Source organism: Emydura macquarii, unplaced genomic scaffold (genome assembly GCF_026122565.2).
Source record: "Emydura macquarii macquarii isolate MOO-44397 ecotype Brisbane River unplaced genomic scaffold, CSIRO-AGI_Emac_v2 contig_2503, whole genome shotgun sequence".
Lineage (NCBI taxonomy): Eukaryota > Metazoa > Chordata > Testudines > Chelidae > Emydura > Emydura macquarii.
In genome coordinates this window covers 139,022-158,987 of record NW_027132640.1, presented here as the reverse complement: position 1 = coordinate 158,987, position 19,966 = coordinate 139,022, and the positions used below count along the sequence as shown (strand labels likewise).

Below are 19,966 nucleotides of genomic sequence, written 5' to 3'. Positions count from 1 at the left end.
ATGATGAAGGGGATGAAGTCTGTCCAGAGAGGCAGAAAACGGGGTTGAGGCAAGGGGGCCAGGTTTTGAGAAGAGCTTGGCTGCCATATAAGGCAGGTTATCAGAAGTGCTCTACAACCCCATTGGACCTGACTGGCAGCAGAGTCCAGCACTCACCATACTGAGCTCTGCTGACAATCACACGTTTGGAGCAGGCGGGAGATCTTGTGAAAGCAGCCTCCATACAGAGGAAGCCTTGGAAAATAGGACTATGTACATGCCAGCCATCCTGGATCCCAGCGGAAGAGAATTAACAACGAGCTTAATGTGCAACTGGAAATTGTTTCTGAAAAGCCCTAGGGAGGAGCTAGAAAGGGGTGTCAAACTCGCTGATGGTGACGGACCAAATTCGCATAGACTGCACTTCATAGGGGCCATGCAATACCCTCTGCTGAAAAATTCGGGCCATCTTCCCCTTTTCGGCGCCGCAGCATCAGCCCTTTTCGGCGGCGGGATTTTGCGGGGGGACCGTGTTGCCGGACTGAGTGCATTGCCGCTTTAAGGGATTTCTCTGCGTTCGGCATTGACGCTTTAAGATATTTCACGGACTCTTAAACCGGCAATGCCGTAGGCAGAGAAATCTCTTTAAATGCCAATGCCCTCACTTTGGGCAGCAGCACATCTGAAAAAAACTGGCTGGACGCGGGCCGGATCAAAAAGGTTCGCAGGCCAGATGTGGCCCTGCGGGCCATATGTTTGACACCCCTGAGCTAGAAGATCAAATACAAGCAAAGGTGGTACCAAGCTTTGGAAAGGCATGAAGAGAGATCCTGGCAATTATTGTCCCACAAATCTAACTTCTCTCCCTATGAAAACAACGGGAAAATATTAAGAGGATAAAAACCACTGACTATCTAGGGGATAATGCAACCAGGAGCACTGAGCAGTCCTGATTTATAAAGCAAGGACATTTGTGTAGCAAGAGTTTCTCGAATCACTGCCACTCAATGCTCATGGATTGCTTTTGTACAGTAAGACTGCAGAGTTAGTGGAGGCGTGCGGCGTGGTAGATGTTAAGCATTTGATCAAGTGTCTCACAAAGTTTATTCTCTGCATACAAATCAAGCTGGCGACAAGCACATCACTTGGATCGACAACCAACTGATGGCCCATAACCAAACTGGTAGGAAGAGGGCCAGGGACTGGTTGGCAGGGAAGTCTCTATGGAGGTACTACAGGAACCTGGGTCAAGTCCTGTCTCATTTAATATTGTCATCGATGGTCCAGAAGAGGCTGAATGAAATTCACAGATGTCTCTAAACTGGGAGGAGGATCAAAGCAGCAGGGAGGACACAGAACTAACACACAAGGGTCCTCAAGAGATTAGAAATATAGGCAGTGGGTACTCGGATAATAATATTCCCCAGCTTTTATATAGCATTTTTCATCTGTAGATCCCAAAGCACTGCACAGTCCTCAAAGTATTTATCCCCACACGGCCCTGGGCAGTGCTATTATCCCCGTTGTACAGATGGGAAACTGAGGCACAGAGAGACTAAGGCCCAGATCTACAAAGATAGTTAGGCTCCATTGGAAGGTGCATGGGTTGTCCTGATACAGCTTAGAAAAATACATCCTGGGGGGAACGGAGAGTCCTGGGAAGCAGCAAGGCTGAAAGCGACACAGGGGCAATGAGATGTGGTAGCAAAAAGGCTGCATCTAATTTTGGTCTGGCCACATGAAGGGTGGGATCCGGGGGGAGAGAGGGGCAAATCCCTTTATACACGGCTGCGCAGTGATCATATTTGGAGCCGCCGGTGCAGGGCTGGGGACCACGTTGACAGCAGCATATTGAGAAATTAGAGAAAGTTCAGGGAAAACAGTGAAAATGGCCCAGGAGCTGGAAGATTAAAGGAGCTAAAGTTTGCTAGGAGGTGACTGATGGAGGCATGATGTTGGTCTGTACATATTGCAAGAGTGCAAAGAGGAGGAATTACTTCGCAAAAGGGCCTAGGACTAGGAGAAATTCAGGGTTAGTAGCAGGGACAGCTTCCTGCCAGTCTGACCTAGTAGGCTAAGGAACACTGTCTGGCGAGGGAGTGGGGCTAGAAGGGACCTGCTAGATCCCCCATATCTGGGGAGGCTTTGACTGTGGTGCTTCTGTGGGGCCATGGGGACCCCCTGCCCACACAGGTCTGGTGGCACATTGCCGGCTGGCAATGGGAGGAAGGGCCCTGGTGGAGGGAAGTCCGAGAGTTGGCCCCGCTCGCCAGCTGACTGGCCCCGGAACGCCACGTCCTATAATGTGCTCTCATGCCCATTTCTCATTTCAGCACACAATGAACGAATGGAAACGTGGGGATTGCGACGGCCAAAACGACACTGGCCCTGAGGGTCCGGCTAGCTGGTATCTTTTCCCCTGAGGGTCCAGTTAGCTGGTATCTCTTCCCCTGAGTGGGCCGGGTAGCCCAGCACCTGGGCCAGCAATACCAGCGGGCAATCTGCCGGATTGCCACCCGGAAACATGGCAGCGCCTCCTCTACTGAGAACCGATGATGGAAAGAGAAATGATGGGCCCAGTCAATCCTCCAGGGGGTTGTGGGAGGAGCTGTGTGGACAGGACATGCTGGGAAATCAGGGTCACTGTGGGGCAGGTGTGATGGTCCCCAACAGGCATGTAAATAAAGGGAGGGTTAGGGTATAGTGGGGTGAATGCCCCGCTCAGCCTGGCCACGAGAGCATGCCCCATGCACCAGCACCATTCCTGGTGCTGCAGATGCCTTTAATAGTCTCTCCAGACAGGTGCAATGTGAAAAGGGGGCAGAATATGTCTGTGCGGCCATCACAGCTGCCAACATATATAACGTCAGTACCTGGCCTGTGGAGATGGCTTTTGGGGAACACCAGCCTGCGGCCGGGGCCGGACATGAATGCAAGTCGCTACGCTCCACCCTTGCCTACGCCCAGCCAGGCTCGGAGCTGAGTTGGTCGCCTGCCTCTAGCTGAGCTGCTCTGTGCCATGCCACGCCAGACTCCGCCGGGCGTGCTGGGACACGGGGCAGGCCTTGGCCGCTTCGCCTGACATAACTCACCCACGCCGCTCAGCTGGGACGAAAGGAACCAAACCGCCGCCAGGCTCAGAGCACAGGGCGGCCGTGCAAATGCTGCCACGCCTCTTGCGGGACGACCCGGCCCCCCACTGTGCCTGGTATTTGCCAGGGCAGGCCAGCTGACAGCGGTGGGGAACGCAGCCACAGGAGCCGCTGTCTTTTGCCAGCATCGGGCCGAAGTCTCAGCAGGTGATGTTGCGTGTGGATGATTCCCCCGCCTCCCTGTGCCACCCTAGTGCCAGGGTTACCATCCCACCTCCCGTCTCGGGCACCTACGCCTCTCATGCCAGGCTCCTCTGCCTCCTGGGGGCCAGTGCGCGGCAGAAATGCCGTGGAAATGATCCATGCCCATGAGCCCAGCCGTGAACCACGTCTCCCCCTCGACGGGCAGAACTCTGATAATTCCACAGCACATGCCAGGATTTCACCGCTCCTGGACTCTTCTGCTGCTGCTGCCCGACACCCCTGCCCTGGCACTGGAGAGCTTGTCCACGCAGGAAGTGACCCCCCCCAGGGGACCGTCCCTCACACCTATTAACCTCTCATCTCAAAGAACCCAGCAGGTCAGCCCTGCCACTGTTTCTCTGACCCTCGGCTCCAGCTCAGATATCAGCAGGTAACGCCCTCCACTGCTCGGTTGCCTTCAGCCCTCTCCAGTCCTGGCTCTCCAGTTTGGGGGTGTCAGCTAGCAACCCCTCCCTGCCCCGCCCCAGGAGCCATTCCAGCTTCCTTCACGGGGTCCTTCTGCCTCCAACTCGCCCTGATCCTTCAGAATGCCAGGCACTGCCCCGCCTGCATAACTGGTCAAACTGGGAGGGCCTGCACTGGCACGGGGGGGCTGGGCCTGCTTCCTTTCAAGGGGCCAGCCACTCTGTGACGCTCCCCCTTGATCTTATGGGATCCTGGAGCCAGCGCATGGCCGCTGGGCCGTTCCCCGCCCCGAATTCTAAATCGTTTCTCGGCCCGCCCACACTCCAAGAGAACCAGTCTGCACAAGTGGATTTCGCTTCCATGTCTGCCAGGTCAGACCTCAGGGCAAATTCCTTCGGTGGCGAATTGCTCTCAGGGGTGTGGACGGGGTTGGAGGGGTCACTTTAAATGAGTTCAGGCACCCTTTAATCAAAGGGGCAAAGGGCAGGGCATCCGCATCCATTTGCGCTGCCAGGACATCACCGATCACAACACCAGGCTGCTGGTGCCCTCGGAATCTCCGTGTGCCACTAATAGACACCCCCCCCCCACCCCACCGTAGTGATGTCTCTGAGGAGCTGCAGCCCTCTGGTCCAAAGTCTGAGGGGCACCAGATCCAGCCCATGATTGAATTAGGGGTCAGCCCGTTACCCCGAGAGTAGCTGCCGCGTCACAGCAGCCATGCTTCGCGGGCAGCAGAGTGAAGGAGAGACTGGCCCGCTGGGAACCAGAGGGACACAGCGGAGCTCCCGTTTAGCCACTACTTAGGCCTCCATGAGAAGTGGGTGCATGGGCCCCCATTGGGGTGGCTGGCACCCCCTCCTCCAGCAGATGCACTCCTGCAGCGCCCCCTGCAGGTGGCTGGCTCTCAGGCACCCCGGCATCCCTGGTAGCATCTCTGCGCAGCTGCAACGGAGTGCCCAGAAGCACAGTGGGTTTCCCAGCATGTCTCCCATCCAAGTGTGACCAGGCGGGAGCCTGCTTAGCTAGAGGTCAGCCTCAGACCCCAAGAGACGGGTGTGTCAAGCAATTGTGGCTGCTACATGGCACCCCTTGCTGGCAGAGCATGGCACCACCTCAATTCCCTCCCACCCGCTACCAGGAAATAATCCATGGGGCTTTCCACCCAGTAACTCCCCCCATGGGGGCCTGCGTTTGTTAACAAAACAATCTTCCAAGTACAAGCCCCCAGTAACCCACTCCCAGCCCTTTCCAGCTGGAGTCCTTCCACAGGCCTGGGCCTACCTTGTCTATCTCCAGCTCCAAGAGGCCAGGGGGCAAACCCCCTCTGCTGCTCTCCTGGCCTCCCCTGCTTTCTCTCGGGGGCTGACTCCCTAGTATCCTTCACCCTCTCAGCTGCTGTGGGCTACCTTTCCATCCTCCCCCCTCTGGGTCAGAGCTGCTTCTCCTAGTCCCGCTGCCAGGCCTTCCACAGAAACTCCCACGCTTGCTTTTGCCTCCAAACTGTGTCCTCAGCCCTTGTGTCAGGCCCAGCTGAACCTGGTTAGTCCTCCCCGCTTGGGCTAAGGTGTATCCAAGAGCTGTTCGTATTAAGACTGACTAAATAAAGGGACAGGAATCAGGAAGTAGCTGCCTCTTGTGGGCATGTATCAGGGGGTTTCTGAAATCTACACCTCTCAAGCCAGGCTGGGGGATCCCTGCATGATCAGAGTCCGGGCAATTGTTACACTGGTGGCTTCTGACCGCCCCCAGCACTCCCATCCCAGAGAGAAAACATTCCAACTTCAGCTCAGTGCCGCTGGCACGGGACAGGAGTACGGGATGGGAGGGATTCAGCTGGGATGTTTTTGCCAAACACAGTCTGGGTGCTGCACACTGTGTCCTTTCAATAGGAAATAACCAGCCCATTCACAGGCCACTCAGGATGCAGCCTGCTTGTGGGCCACTGCGTGCAGGATAGGAGGGAGATGAGTGCCCACTGCAGGCTCTAGCATGCCTCACGCAGCTTGGACAAATGTTTCCGGAAGCTGGTGTTTGGGATCACATGCATAAGAGCAAGGCCCCGTTTACTGTGCAGCAAGGGTGACCTTAATTCTGGGATCCAGGCTCCCTGCTGCAGCTGACAAAAGATCCTGCAGCAGCTTCAGAAAAATTGCAATTAGATTCCACCAATGCTACAGTCAGCTGGGTCACCCTTGTGTCGGTTGATCTGCCCTTCGAGCTGATTGATTTCCTGATGCCCTGGGAGTTTGAATTTGCCCTGGGCTGCAGAATTGCTCATGAAAACACACCATGGCCTGCTGGAAATTGGTACGGTGCTGCTGGAGGCTTAGGAAGAAGATGGGTTGTTCTGGCCCCCAGCATTTGGGACTGTGAGATAAACACGTTGGCCAGATTTTCTGCAAAATGATCAACAGTGAAACAGTTACCAGTGTTGGCATCAGAACTGTCCTGACCTCGTTTCATTCCAGATAAATGGGACAGTTCCTGCTTCTCTGAGCTATTGTTTCAAGCTGTCTTGAGACCTGGGTAGCTAAAACAGCACTGGCTCGTGGTTCGAAGGTTTTCTTTTCAATCACAAAGGCTAGAAACATAGGGTGTGACCCTCCACTGGGAACTAGCAGCCTAGCATTGGCTGCAATGGAGCCGTGCCAATGCACGCCAGCCAAAGAGCCAGCGTTTTAGGCAAGAGAGACGTTAGCTTCTAGGGCACAATTCTGCAACGAGGGGTGGATTGTTTGGTGCATTCTTCAGCTTTGGAGACCTGCAGTGGCGGGGGCCCTGAGTAAAACAGATCACCGCAGGAGGCCATGGCTGTGTGGCAGAGCTGGCTTCCTGCCTTGCTTCTCTTCACACAGCTCTGCGCCCGGGAGCTGCAGTGGGGTCAGTTTCCCCCAGGAGAATGAAGGGAAAGCAATTGTTGATTCAGGGTTGGGCAGGGCATATCTGGAAAGCGTATCGTCTCCAGGGTGCAGAACCCAGGGTAGCAGTCAGGACTCCTGGATTCCATTCCCTGTTGCACCACAGACTGACTGCGTGGCCTCGGACAAGTCATGGTGCTCTCTGTGCCTCAGTTTCCCTATCAGTAAAATGGGGTGATAATAGCTACTGATGTAAACTGCCTGGAGCTCTTCAACTGAAAGGCACAATGGTCCTCACCGTGGGCACAGGGTACCAGTCTGCCATGGAATCACAGGGGTAACTGCATTGTTCCCTGGGAGACTGGCACTAGGCAGGTCCTGGGGCTGAGAGGGAAAGGCCACTGTTGCCCCCCTGGTTGGGAAAAGGCACTGAATGTTCTGGGGATTTGGACAGACAGTGTGTGTCTCTCGGCTGGCTACACAGAGGCTGTGACAACTCGTGTCACTGGGGCTCCCTGGCAGGGCTGCCACTGCATGCCCCGTGTCATTGCCAGGCGAGGGGGACAGGAGATGAACAATGGCATTTTTGGCCACTCCTGCTGGCCAGGAATCTGGGAGCAGGGACGTGTCACTGGCGGCTGACTCTGAGAGATGTGCAGAGTGTCTTTTAGAGCAGGCTGTCACATGGGCATCTGTGGGGCCACTGGGACTAGAACCAGACTCCTGCTGCCACCCCCAGAGCTAGCCACCGGCAGCCCTCCCTGTACACTAGGGGCCCTCCTCACCCCGTGCCACAGGGAACCTGCTACCACATGCTGGGGGCTCTGTAGGGCAGACTCTAGAGGAGCAGACACAGGCAGGGCAGTGCCAGAGGGCACCAGGTCCCATTCTGCAACTGGATGCCCATGCGTCTTTGCCGACTCTGTGTTCCACGGCCACCGTGTGATGGCCCATGCTTAGCGGAGTCGTGGGGCCATTTGCTGCCTTGAATTTGTAGCGCAGGCCAAGTCCCTGCCCCCATGCGGTGCAGCGGCCCTGTTCTGGTGCCATGCAGAGGGCCAGTCTGGCTGTGGGACGCCATTTCGGTGGGAGCTGGTGCCGACCCAGCAGGTGGTGATAGGCAATGGATGAGGCCAGTGGGCGTGCAGCTCCCACGCCAAGGCAGGAGATCTTATCATGCAAGGAAAGTCCTGTCTGTAAACACCCACTTCCCATAAATCGAGCCTGGAACCTGCCTGGAAACAGCCTGCTGCCTCGTGCATGTGAACGTCCTGCGCTACATTGTCCAAGTGCCGGGTCCAGGGGAGAGCAAGTCCTTATCATGGCTACATAGAATCACACAATCAGAGAAGATGAAGGTTGGAAGGGACCTCAGGAGGACATCGATTCCCTAGGTAACCCATTCCAGTGCTTCACCACCCTCCTAGGGAAAAATTTTTTCCTTATATCCAACCTAGCCCTCCCCCACTGCAAGTTGAGACCATTGCTCCTAGTTCTGTCATCTGCCACCACTGAGAACAGCCGAGCTCCATGCTCCCTGGAACCCGCTTTCAGGTAGTTAAAGGCTGATATCAAATCCCCCCTCATTCTTCTCTTTTGTAGACTAAACAAGCCTAGTTCCCTCAGCCTCTCCTCATAAGTCTTGTGCTCCAGCCCCCTAATAATTTTTGTTGACCTGCGCTGGACTCTCTCCAATTTGTCCACATCCTTCCTGTAGTGGGCGGCCCAAATTGAACACAATACTCCAGATGTGGCCTCACCAGTCTGTAGCTGTGCATGGGATTCTTCTATCCTAAATTCAGGACTCTGCATGTGTCCTTGTTGGACCTCATCAGATTTCTTTTGGCCCAATCCTCCAATTTGTCTAGGTCACTCTGTATCCTATCCCTACCTTCCAGGGTATCTACCACTCCCCCTAGCTTAGTGTCATCTGCAAACTTGTTGAGGGTGCAATCCTCCAGATCATTAATGAAGATGTTGAACAAAACCGGCCCCAGGACCGACCCCTGGGGCACTCCGCTTCTGACCAGCTGTCAGCTAGACATGGAGCCATTGATCACGTCCCATTGAGCCTGATGATCTAGCCAACTCTCTATCCATTTTATAGTCCATTCAGCCAACTTCTTTAACTTGCTGATAAGAATATTGTGGGAGACCATATGAAAAACTTTGCTAAAGTCAAGGTATATCATGTCCACCGCTTTCCCCGCATCCACAAAGCCAGTCATTTCTTCATAGAAAGCAATCAGGTTGGTCAGGCATGACTTGCCCTTGGTGAATCCATGTTAACTGTTCCTGATCACCTCCCTCTCTTCCAAGTGCCTTAAAATGGATTCCTTGAGGACCTGTTCCATGATTTTTCCAGGGATTGAAGTGAGGCTGACCAGTCTGTAGTTCCCATGATCCTCCTTCTTCCCTTTTCTGAAGATGGGCACTATATTTGCCTTTTTCCAAGCATCCGGTACCTCCCCCGATCGCCACGAACTTTCAAAGATAATGGCCAATGGCTCTGAAATCACATCAGCCAACTCCCTCAGCACCCTCGGATGCATCTGGCCCAATGGACTTGTGTATCTCCGGCCTTTCTAAATAGTCCTGAACCCGTTCCTTCAGCACTGAGGGCTCCTCCCCATTTTGTGCTGCCCAGTGCAGTAGTCTGGGAGCTGACCTTGTCTGTGAAGATAGAGGCAAAAAAGGCATTGAGTACCTCAGCTTTCTCCACATCCTCTGTCACTAGGTTGCCTCCCCCATTCTGTAAGGGGCCCACACTTTCCCTAATCTTCCTCTTGTTAGTAACATACCTGTAGAAACCCTTCTTGTTCCCCTTCACATCCCTTGCTTGCTGCACTCCGCGCCTCTATCCTTCGCTGCGCCTGGCCTCTTCAGCTCTCTCGGCTCCCATGGCTCTGGGCTTTCTTCCGACCTTGCTGGCCATCGTCTCCCTTCAGCCCCTCCATCCCCTGTTGGTGTCTCTAAGGGCTTTGTCCCTCCCCTCGGGCCTGGAGCCCATCCCCCAACTCCCATCTCCATGCAGACTCTCCCAAGCAGGCTTTCTCCCCTCCCACTGCAGACCCTGCATGTCTCACTGCCTTGGCTACAGCCCAGAACATCTCGTCTTCCTTCTCAGGCTGGCTCCTCTGCTGTCTTCCCTGTCCCCGGAAGCTCCCCACCCTGCTCATCGGTGCAGAGGAACATGGCAGCTGTACGGTGACGAGCCGGCCCAAGGAAGCCCAGGATTCAGGTGCAGCGGCTCAGCCGTTCCCTGGGACGGGGCATTGAAGGCCCAGTGGTGGGGGGCGATGGGTGCTCCTTGGGCTCACCATCTCTCATAGGCCCCCCGCTAATTACAATGCCTTGTGATTGAGGATCTGGGCAGGGCATCAGGAGACCCTGCCTGCACCACCTGCGGGATGCTGGGCAGATCACTGAGGCCAGCGTCTTCAGTGGTGATTGGTTTGGAGTGCTGGTTTTGAGGGCTTCCCAAATGGCAGCGTGCATCTGATTTGGGGTCGCTGAGCACACCTCGCTGCGGATGAAATCAGCCTTAGTGGCTGGTGCTTCTGGGAAGGCAGGACTCAGCATCTCCAGCCCTGTGGGTGGGAATCTCAGGGGTATTGGAACCCTATTGGCCCCCTAATCTCCTTGGGCCTCCATCTCCCTGTCTAATCCCCCTTTTGGCTCCTTGGGTGGGCTGCGAGGCCCTTGGAGGCAAAGAATAAGTGTGACAGGCTGTATCCCATGTACACCCTTATGGTGTGTTTTGTGTATCATTCATGTTCACGCTTGTAGTGTAACTGTGTATTGTCTAGTGCAAAGTATGCCGTGTAAGGTGTTTTTGGAATGTTCATGATGTACTGAACGTTATTGTTATGGTGGCATGTTTCCTGCAATGTCACACTTATGTACAGATATGAAACTCTACTGTGTCATATCCCCAAATGTGTGTCTCCATTGGCTTGAATAGATTCAGACAGACACAAAACTGAAGGTACACGCCCTGCAGAGGCATGCATACAGGAACAATGGACTGGCCTAAGCACCTGTGAGCACTTTGGCTCAAGTGGAAGAAATCATGCCCATTGCCGGACCTGGCCGATCACCGGACTCCAGGGTGGGGGTTGAGGAAACTTGTTAAAAGAAAGAGGCATCTCTGTCCCAGGGCTCGCCCTTGGAAACCATCTTCTAAGCAACACCAAAGACTGAGAATCTGCCCAGAATCTGCGGGGAGGGAAGGCTAGTTGCTAGAGGCATCGCAGCCTGTGTGGTAAGCTAATGTCACAGACTGAAAGTTACTGAAATATTAATCTTAGTTTAGGATGCAAGTTATGTTTTAGTTTATTGTGACCTACTCCTTGACTCGTTATTAATCTCTTGATTTATATTAATCTGATTTATATTCACTTAAAATCTTGCTGCAGTCAATAAACTTATTTGTTTGTTTTATCTAAAACAGTGCATATGGATTGAGTGTGTGCAGAGACCTCACTGAGAATGACAGAGCTGGTGCACATCAATTTCTTTGATAAATTGACGGACAAATGTAAATGAGCTTGCAGGATGCAGTGTGCAGCACTGCATCCGCAAGATGGCAGTTTCCAGGGTTGACTCTGGTACTGGGGGTGTTTGTTGGTGGTCTATCCCATGAGTGGCTGGCCAGGTCACTAAGTCAGGGACAGATTACTCGCAGGAGGCTGGGCGTGGGCTGACCCAGGAATGGGTGGTTCACACAGCAAAGCGGGGTAAGTCGGGGCCCAGGAGTGAGGAATTGGGGTGACACAGCTGCACACCAGTCCAGATTGCAGGGGGGGGACGTCACAATGAGGTAATAGTCATTGCTTGCAAAGAACCGGTGCTGCGGTCCAATGGACTGGGCCAGGATTCAGGAGATCTGCACGCTAATATCAGCTCAGCCGCGGACCTGCTAGCCTATCCTGGCCATGTCCCTTTCCCTCTCGGTGCCTCAGTTTCCTCTCCTGCCCTTTGTCTTATTTATTTTGCTTGTCAGTGTGACACCAGGGGGCAGTGTGTTGCAGAACCCCCATCCCTGCTGATCCTCAGAGGCTGGGATGTCCCAGGAAGGTGCTGAATGCCCCACTGTGTATGGAGTACTAATCGAGTGCAGATCGGCAGCTGCCTGCCCCCCTGGGATGTGCCCCCGGCAGCTCTACGCAATGACACAATGCCCCCCTCCCCAGCCCTGCGTCTCCTCTGCACTCAGCAGTCCCAGCACAGCTGCCCACTGGCCTCCAGCGGGCCTTCTCCCCCAGCGACCTCGCTGTGTCACTCCCCAGCACGGGACCATGGCTCCCTGTCCTGTGCCACTTTCCCGACATATATGTTACAGCTCCGGCATGTTTCATTCATGGGGCAGAACAGGGCAGCCAGCCGCCAACATGGAGCAGCCCTACACGTGTGGGAGTTGAGGGCCCTCAGCACCTAACAGGATCAGGCCTTCCCCGCTGAACCCCCTGCCCTGGAGTTGCCTAACTAGTCCTTGACCAGTGCGCAGGAGGAGTGGCGGGAAGGGGGAGGCAGGCACACATGGGGGAGGCGGTGTTTGGTGGTAAATGGAGCTGCGTTAGCACAAAGTGAGCTGAGATTCTCATTCATTAATCTGCCCCTTTGGAATGTGCCCCGGCCCCCGCGCAGCTCTAGACCGAGAATAATCCTCCAGCGAGCACCGGCACGGCACGGCATAGTACAGCACCGGGGCTCAGGCCAGCGGCCAGGGGGGAGACAGAGGGGGGGAGACTGCAAGGATTCCACAGGCGCTGTCTCTCTCCTCACGTCCCCCTTTTGTTTCACTGCCCGGCAGGGCTTGTCTGGCCTTTTGAATAGGATCAAAACCTGGAAGCAGCCAGAGAGAGACACACATCCCGGAGCTCGGGCTGCAGGATAACACTTCTGATTCATGTGGAGACGCCCCTTCACCTGGGGAAAGCGGGCACAGAACCGGCTGCATGAAGGCTAAATGGATGCCAGCGTGCCAGCTCTTAGCCCTGGCCTGCAGCTTGCTGGGCTCTGCTGTGGGGGAGTCTGGGCTGTACCGCCATTCAGAGAAGCTGTCACCCACGTCGCCGCCGCAGCGAGGTAATGGACGAATGCCACTGAAATAATTGCCTACAGGGCTGGTAGAGATTTTCCAGCACCAGCCACGCTGGTCATGGGGGGCACTTGTCCCAGCTCAGACCTCGGGCTGGGAGATCTTACAGATACTTCTCCTGGCAGCCTCTTATTCTGGGAGCCAATGGAAGCTGAGGGCACTCAGCGCTGGCAGAATCAGACCCTGACTGTGCTGGGCCAGGGGTGTAAATCGGCGCGACTCTGCTGGCGCCTGTTACACCAGTGAAGGGACACCCACACAGTGCGTTTCACAGAGTGGTTTGTTGGTGGGATGCCCGGAGCTAGGGGAGGGACGGCTGATGAATGAGGGAAGCAGCACATTGTAACATCTTTAACTGCCGACAGTCCAAAGCACAGGCCAGCAGAGAGGCAGGGGAAATCCATTCCCTCGCGGGGAGAGTTATAGGCCCCCACTCCCGGGTGCAGGCAGGATCTCTCTGGGCTGGAGGAGAGTTCCCAGGCTCTCTCTCGCCTGGGCTTAGATCATCATCATTGGGCATTGCTTTCATTATGCAATCTCTTTGCTCCTGGGTCCAGCTTGCCACACTGTGGGGCAATTTGCCACATGGCCAGGCCATGACTGGAGCCAGGTTTTTTTAGCCAGCAGGTTTGAGAAAAGGAAAAAGCTTTGCTAAAGAGTGCTGCTAGCCAGGTGGGACGACAGAGCCGCCCTGCCATGACGCTGCCGGAGACACGGCAGCGAACATGAGGCTCTGCCTTCCCTCTCTGTCAGCCCCCATGTGTCCTGTGTGTGATCACAGCAAACACTCTGAAACCGCACAAGGGCCCCGAAATAGTCCCTCCCTTTCTCTAGCAATTTCTCCTTGCATCTCTGAGAAGCGTTCCCCTCGCCCCTTTCCTCGTGGGGCCTCAGCCTGTCTCCAGCGCTTTGTCAATAAAAGCAACGGGGCCGGAGCCTGGAGTAGATCGCCCTGTTGGTGCCCCGGCGGTGAGACGCCCAGGCTGGCTCCCCCCCTATGGAGCTGGTGTCAATGGCTTGCAGGCCTGGCCGTCTTTGTGTTCAACTTGCAAAGCCAGGCTTTCTTCTCTCCCCTGGTCTCCATGGAGACCTATATTCCCCGCCAAGGCTATTTGCAGGGTAACCAGCCCACTTGCCAGCTGATCCTTCCAGCGTGGGGCTGGGGAGCTGGGCTTGGATTTCATGAGCTGCTGCTCACAGAGCCGAGCTGCGGGACTCTTGGGCGGGGGGCCGCTGGGATCTGGGCGGTCGCTCATCTCCATCTTCCCTGACCCCCTCTGCTTTGCTTCCCTGCCCAGCTCTAGGCATGAAAGAAAGTTTCCTGTTGCTTTCGCTGCACAACAAACTGCGGAGCAAAGTCCACCCGCCCGCTGCCAACATGCAGAGGATGGTAAGTCCCCCTCTCCCTACCCGGCTCACTCCCCATCCCCGGGGCCAGTTGGGTGCCTAGTGTCAAGCTGGTGAACTGGGGATCCCTCCCCAGAACTTCGGGGGATGCTCTGGAGAACACAGGGGTCAGATCACTCATGGCATGGGCAGCAGCTTACTCCTTCCAGCTAGAGCTCACTCCCAGTCCCATGGCTGGGGGTCCATACCCCTGTGCCCCCCCTACCCGTATGCTCTCTGCCATGCCCAGCCCCACATGGCAGCGCAGAGCAAGAGATGGACCTGAGGAGTGGCCCTGGGACTCCCACAGGGCCTGAGAACCTCCCTGTCTGGGGCCTGCTTGGGGGCAGGGGGAGCTGGGCACGACTGAGCCCTTGTGGGGGGCACAGACCTCAGGATGGGATAAAACACCCGCTCTCAGCCACTGTGCGCCAGCCTGGAGTTCCCTGGAGCAGTGACGTGGCTTGTCCAGGCTGCTCTCGCCTCCCCATTGAACCCACAGCTCCTGGGGCAGGCAGCGCAGCAGAGAGGCGGGGTCTCTGTGCTGCATGGTGCCCCCTCAGCTCCCTTCAGCTTCCGCTGACCCCCCTCCCCAAGGGTCTAGCCCTTCTGGCCAGGAGGGGGTGACCTTCCCCAGGGGGCTGGACACAACCTCCACGTGGCACCAGGACATATGTGCATACGCGTGCGTGCACAGGAACGCCAGAACAAAGCAGCTCACTTAGCATTGGGCGAGATCGTTTTCCCCACCCGGCAGCCCTGCAGATTCAAGTTGGGTCCGTTCCCAGGCTGAGGAAATGAAATGTCACCACCAATCCCAGGCGAGGCTGGCCCCGCAGGACAAAACAGCAAACCCGTCCCTCAGATGGGCCCTCTCGCCCTGGCCTCCATCCAGCCCAGCAGCACTTATGTGCGGGCACTGAACTGTACGTGGCTTTTTTTGGCTTCCCCTGCCCACCCCAAAGGAGCAGCGAGCCAGGGCAGGGCTGCACGTAGCTGGGGTGGAGCCACACACCCGCCAGTCAACAGGGGCAAAGCGCTGCTAGGAAGCCTCCCCCCCCAGTGGCTTTGAGCGTGGCTGGGGCAGTGTGGTCCAGACATCAGCCCATGGCGGGGAGGGCGGGAGGGCTGGACTCCCGCAGGGAAGCTGGGGCGCTGGGGTTGGTTTGCGACACACGCAGTAACTCCCTGGACCATCCCTCTGTCCGCAGCACAGCTGGGCCAGGCGCAGTGGGAGGGTTAATAACCCTGGTGCGCCTCACTGTTCCCTTCTTCCTCTGCAGTGTCAGGCCCTGGCCACTCTCCGGGTGGCTGGGATGTTCCCCCCCTGCAATCTGGGCTGATGTGTAGCTGTGTCACCCCAATTCTTCACTCCAGGGCCCCAATTTACCCCTCTTTGCTGTGTGAATCACCCACTCCTGGGTCAGCCCAGGCCCAGCCTCCTGTATGTAATCAGTCCCTCATCTAGTGAAGGAGCATTTCTGGCCAGCCATTCATGGGATAGACCCCCAGCCAACACCCCCAGTACCAGAAGCAACCCCGGAGAACTGCCGTCTTGCTGGGTTCAGTGCTGCACACTGCATCCTGCAAGCTCATTTACACTTGCCTGTCAATTTATCAAAGAAATTGAGCTGCCCCAGCTCTGTCTCTCTAAAGGAGGTCTCTGCACACACTCAATCCACATGTGCTGCTTTAGATAAAACAAACAAATAAGTTTATTGACTACAGCAAGATTTTAAGTGAATCTAAATCAGATTATTAATAAATCAAGGCGTTAATCACAATTAACTAAAAGATAACTCACATCTTAACCTCAGATTAATGTCAGTCTGTATTCAGCTTACCACAAAGGTTGGCTGCAGTGCCTCTTTCAACCAGGCCCCCTGCTCCCTGTGGGTAGATTCTCAGTCTTTGGTGTTGCCTAGAAGATAGATTCCAGGGGCGGGCCCTGAGACAAAAACATCTCATTTTTTAAACTGTTTCCCCAATACCCCCTGGGGTCGGGTGATTGGCCCTGGCCGGCAATGGGCATGATTTCTTTCACTTGAGCCAGTGTGCTCACAGGTGCTTAGGCCAGTCCATTGTTCCTGTGTGCCTGCCTCTGCTGGGCGTGGAAACACAGCTTTGTGTTTGGCTGCATCTATCCAAGCCATGTGAGACACACGTTTGGGGATATGCCACAGCAGAGTTTCATATCTGTACATATGTCTGACATTGCAGGGAACATGCCACCATAACAATACCGATATGAAACTCTGCTGTGGCATATCCCAAATGTGTATCTCACGTGGCTTGGATAGATGCAGCCAAACACAAAATTGTGCTTCCACCCTGCCGTCCTGCGCCAGGGTGGTGTCGGTCCAGATGCCTGGTGGTTTGGACCGTCGCTGGGGCCCTGCCCGCAGCCGGCCTGCTGGCATCCCAGCACTGCCCCCTGGCCGGAGGCACCAGAACTGTGTCCATGGGAGCCCAGCCTGGGCCTAGGTTTTACGTGGAGGGAGTCAGGGCAGAGACCCTCGGCAAGGCTGGGTCTGAGTGGTGCCCTGGCCACTACGGAATAGATCTGCACGAGCCCCGGATGCAGGGTGCTGAGCACTTGTGAATTCAGCCTGAGATCTATGATGGGGCCAGATCGGCCCGGCTCTAAACACCAGGCCTCGGAAGAGGCCGAAATCTGGATCCCTCCCCCGATTCCTGGTCCATCTCTGCTCCTTAGCGAGGGTCCGGTTTCCATGTAGAAGCAGGAGGTCAAAAAGCCCGCAGGCAGGAAACGGCAGACCTATCCCTTTAAGGAGGCTGGGGGCATTTCATGGCCGCTGACAAGTTGGCGGAAGCCAAACGAGTTTCATAAGTGGCACCGTTCAGCCTGATCTGTTTGCAGAACGGTCATTTTAACCGAGCTGTCACTAAGACCTGAACATTGCTGCCATTTTTGTGGGGCCTACCAAAACAAACTGCTGGGCTGTTCCCCCTGCTGGCTGTGCAGCAGTGTGCACCTGGCAATGCCTCGGAGTGCTGAGCCCAAAGCCTCCATCATCAAGGAAGCATGAACCAGGAACCAAACACACAGCTGGGGGGTTCTTAGCATCGCCAGTCCCCAGTCTTTCAGAGTTAGGTGGCTGGCCTCACAAAGCCATGAGCCTGGCTAAAAGCCAAGCGATTTTGTAAAAAGTAGTAACTGGTGTGGTCTGTTTCTTTGTCATCTGGTGTCAGAATTGGGGGGGGGGGTCACTCGTCCCCCATTTTCCAGCTTTTCCCCACAACTGGCAGAGCTGCAAACTTAGTTTTTAATGTGAGGTGCGTCTCGCTATAATCCCGTGACTCCAGGAGCTGGATATTTAAGCTAAACCCCAAACATTGGGAGCGTCGCTAGGAAGTCACAGGGGTGGGCAGCCCTGGGCAATCCGTCCGCATTAGGAACACACGGGCCAGAGCAGAAGGACAAGGAGCAGCCTTAGGTAAACAGAAAATGGACGAGCAAGGGTATCAGGAGAGCTACAGCTTCACAGCACTGAGGAGAGAGGCAAGGAGCGTGGTGGTTCCCCAGGGTTTATTCCACTCCTGGCCCTTTAAATCTCCTGCCGCTCTGCTTGGTGACCTCTATGGACTGGCACTGTGCCCTGGGAGCGGCCTGGCCTTCCCACAGGGACGTTTCAAAGGGCCAGGACTGTAATAAGTAGGTGCAGTTCACTCCCAATGCTGCATCTCCCCAGTGCGGAGGGGCTGCCCTGCCCCATAGCTGGAGAACTCTCCTGCTTTCCACCCCTCGTCTGCCAGGGCTGTCCATCAAGCCTCCCAACGACACCCATCAAGTTGCAGTGGGGGAGATCTAGGTTGGATATTAGGAAAAAGTTTATCCCTAGGAGGGTGGTGAAGCACTGGGATGGGTTACCCAGGGAGGTGGTGGAATCTCCATCCTTAGAGGTTTTTAAGATGCGACTTGACAAAGCCCTGGCTGGGCTGATTTCATTGGGGTTGGTCCTGCTTTGAGCAGGGGGTTGGACTATATGGCTTCCCAAGGCCCCTTCCAACCCTCATCTTCGATGATTCTATGGGGCTGAGGCTGGGGAGAGCTTCCCAGCAGGGCCTTTGAGCCCCCCAATTGGGTGGAGGGATTGCATGGCTTCCCTGTGTGCCACTCCCTGTTCTGGGACGGGGACCCTGGCACCTCTGGTAGCCATGCAGGAGGGTGACAGCACAGTGCCCGCATGTGACACTCGGCTCCTGACCTGGGAGAAGCTCTGTCCTTTCCTCCTCCTTTCGGTTCCCCGAGAGCCAGGGACGTTGCGATTTTAACCATCTGGAACAAGCTGTTTTTCCTGCCTGGGAACAAGCCACCGAACTGCTTGATCCTCCTCCTCCCACACAGGCAGCCGCTGGTGGACCCAGCGGCTGGACATTGAACTCCCTGACTCTGGGCGTTAGCAAGGCACCGTCCTGCCCCACTACCCGTGGCTACCCTGAGAAGCCGCCGTGTGCACGGCCCATCTCTGCTGCGTTCCCCTGCCCCCCGACACCCCGCTTTCCCTCGCGGCCAGCCGGAGCTTCCCCCCATTTGCAGCCAGTGGGGGCTGCGGATGTTTTAAGCTGCCCACCCCCCCCATGCCAGTGCTCATTTCTTTGCACTTGGACGCGCTGATCTGGTTTTGCCGCCGCCCCTTGGCTCTGAGCTGGAAGGCAAAGCTGCCAGCCAGGCACCCCCAGGGGTAGGACCCAGCAAGGGATTCCTGCACTGCTGGGTGCAGAACAAGCGACAGACAGCTTGGGAGGGGGGAGTGAGCTTGACTGTGCCCTGTTGCTGAGGGCAGCGGGGGTATGAGGAGCTGTCCCACCCTTGTGACAGCACACAATCCAGGGCTGCTCCCTTCTGCCACCCCCAGGGGCACTGCCTAGTGGTGACCGGGCCAGGCCCCTTCCCAAGCGGCCCCCTCGGTGGGCACCAGGGAAGGCTGGTGTCCCACCACGGGGAGGGCAGGCCTGGACCTGCTTGGCCTGAGTGGGGCAGCCTGGCCTCTCCCGCCAAGCTGCAGGAGCAGCTCGTGGTTGGCCCAGAACTGATGCCCCTGCCTCAGTGCAGCAGATCTGAGGCACAGGGGATGGCGGGAAATCTGGGCCATCTGCTTTCACCAGCTGCCTCGGGGTGTGTGTGTGGGGGGGCTTCCCCCAGGAAGCGGGGAAGGGCTACAGTGCGCCGCTACCCTATTGTGATTATTAAGCTGCCAGCACGCCGAGGTCTCTGCAGAGTCTGCGCCGGCCGGGCCCAGCCACCCCAAAGGCTCGACACGCTAACGCTCGCTTTCCCTGTTGACAGGACTGGAGTGAGCAGCTGGCCCAGCTGGCCCACGAGCATGCAGCCAGGTGCCTGGTGGGGGCCCCGCCCCCCCCTCCACCCCACACCCAGCCCCTGGGCTGGAACACTCAGCTGCTCCCCGCTGGGGTGGCCAGCTTTGCCACTGTGCTGGAGTTGTGGTTCAGAGAGGGGCAGGGGTACGACTACCACACCACGCAATGCACAGAAAACGCCACTTGCAGCCACTACACCCAGGTAAGCCAGCTGGGGCCCAGCGCGGCTCTCCTTCCACGCGAGGCCCGGGGGTCTCCGAGCGCTAGCAAATGCCCCTCCGGAGAGCAGAGCTGGAAGGAAAAATCCAGCATATGGTACAAGTGCGAATGATTCTGGGGGGGGGCTGCCGCTGTGTGTATCAGAGAACCAGCCCCACGTGACTGGGGGTGACTGGGCCTCTCCAGGCCCCCAGGCAAACATTTGCTGTCAGTGCAAAGATTCACGGTTTAAGGCCAGAAGAGCCCGCTTAGACCATCTCGTCCGACTCCCTGTACCCCACGCGCATCCCCTGGGGCCGCACTGCTTCCTCACC

General features: G+C 56.3%; 1 protein-coding gene across 5 annotated transcripts in view; it reads left to right on the top strand.

Annotated features, from left to right (window-relative positions):
• The first annotated feature begins 12,151 nt into the window (after positions 1-12,151).
• LOC137163292 (C-type lectin domain family 18 member A-like) overlaps positions 12,152-19,966 on the top strand; it is a 31,615-nt gene continuing 23,800 nt past the window's right edge. For all 5 annotated transcript variants that reach the window (XM_067563475.1, XM_067563472.1, XM_067563474.1 and 2 more), the window contains exons 1-3: positions 12,152-12,691; positions 14,003-14,094; positions 19,402-19,635. In XM_067563475.1, coding sequence (XP_067419576.1) covers positions 12,562-12,691; positions 14,003-14,094; positions 19,402-19,635 — 456 coding nt within the window. In that variant the 5' untranslated portion in view covers positions 12,152-12,561. The remainder of the gene's footprint in view (positions 12,692-14,002; positions 14,095-19,401; positions 19,636-19,966) is intronic.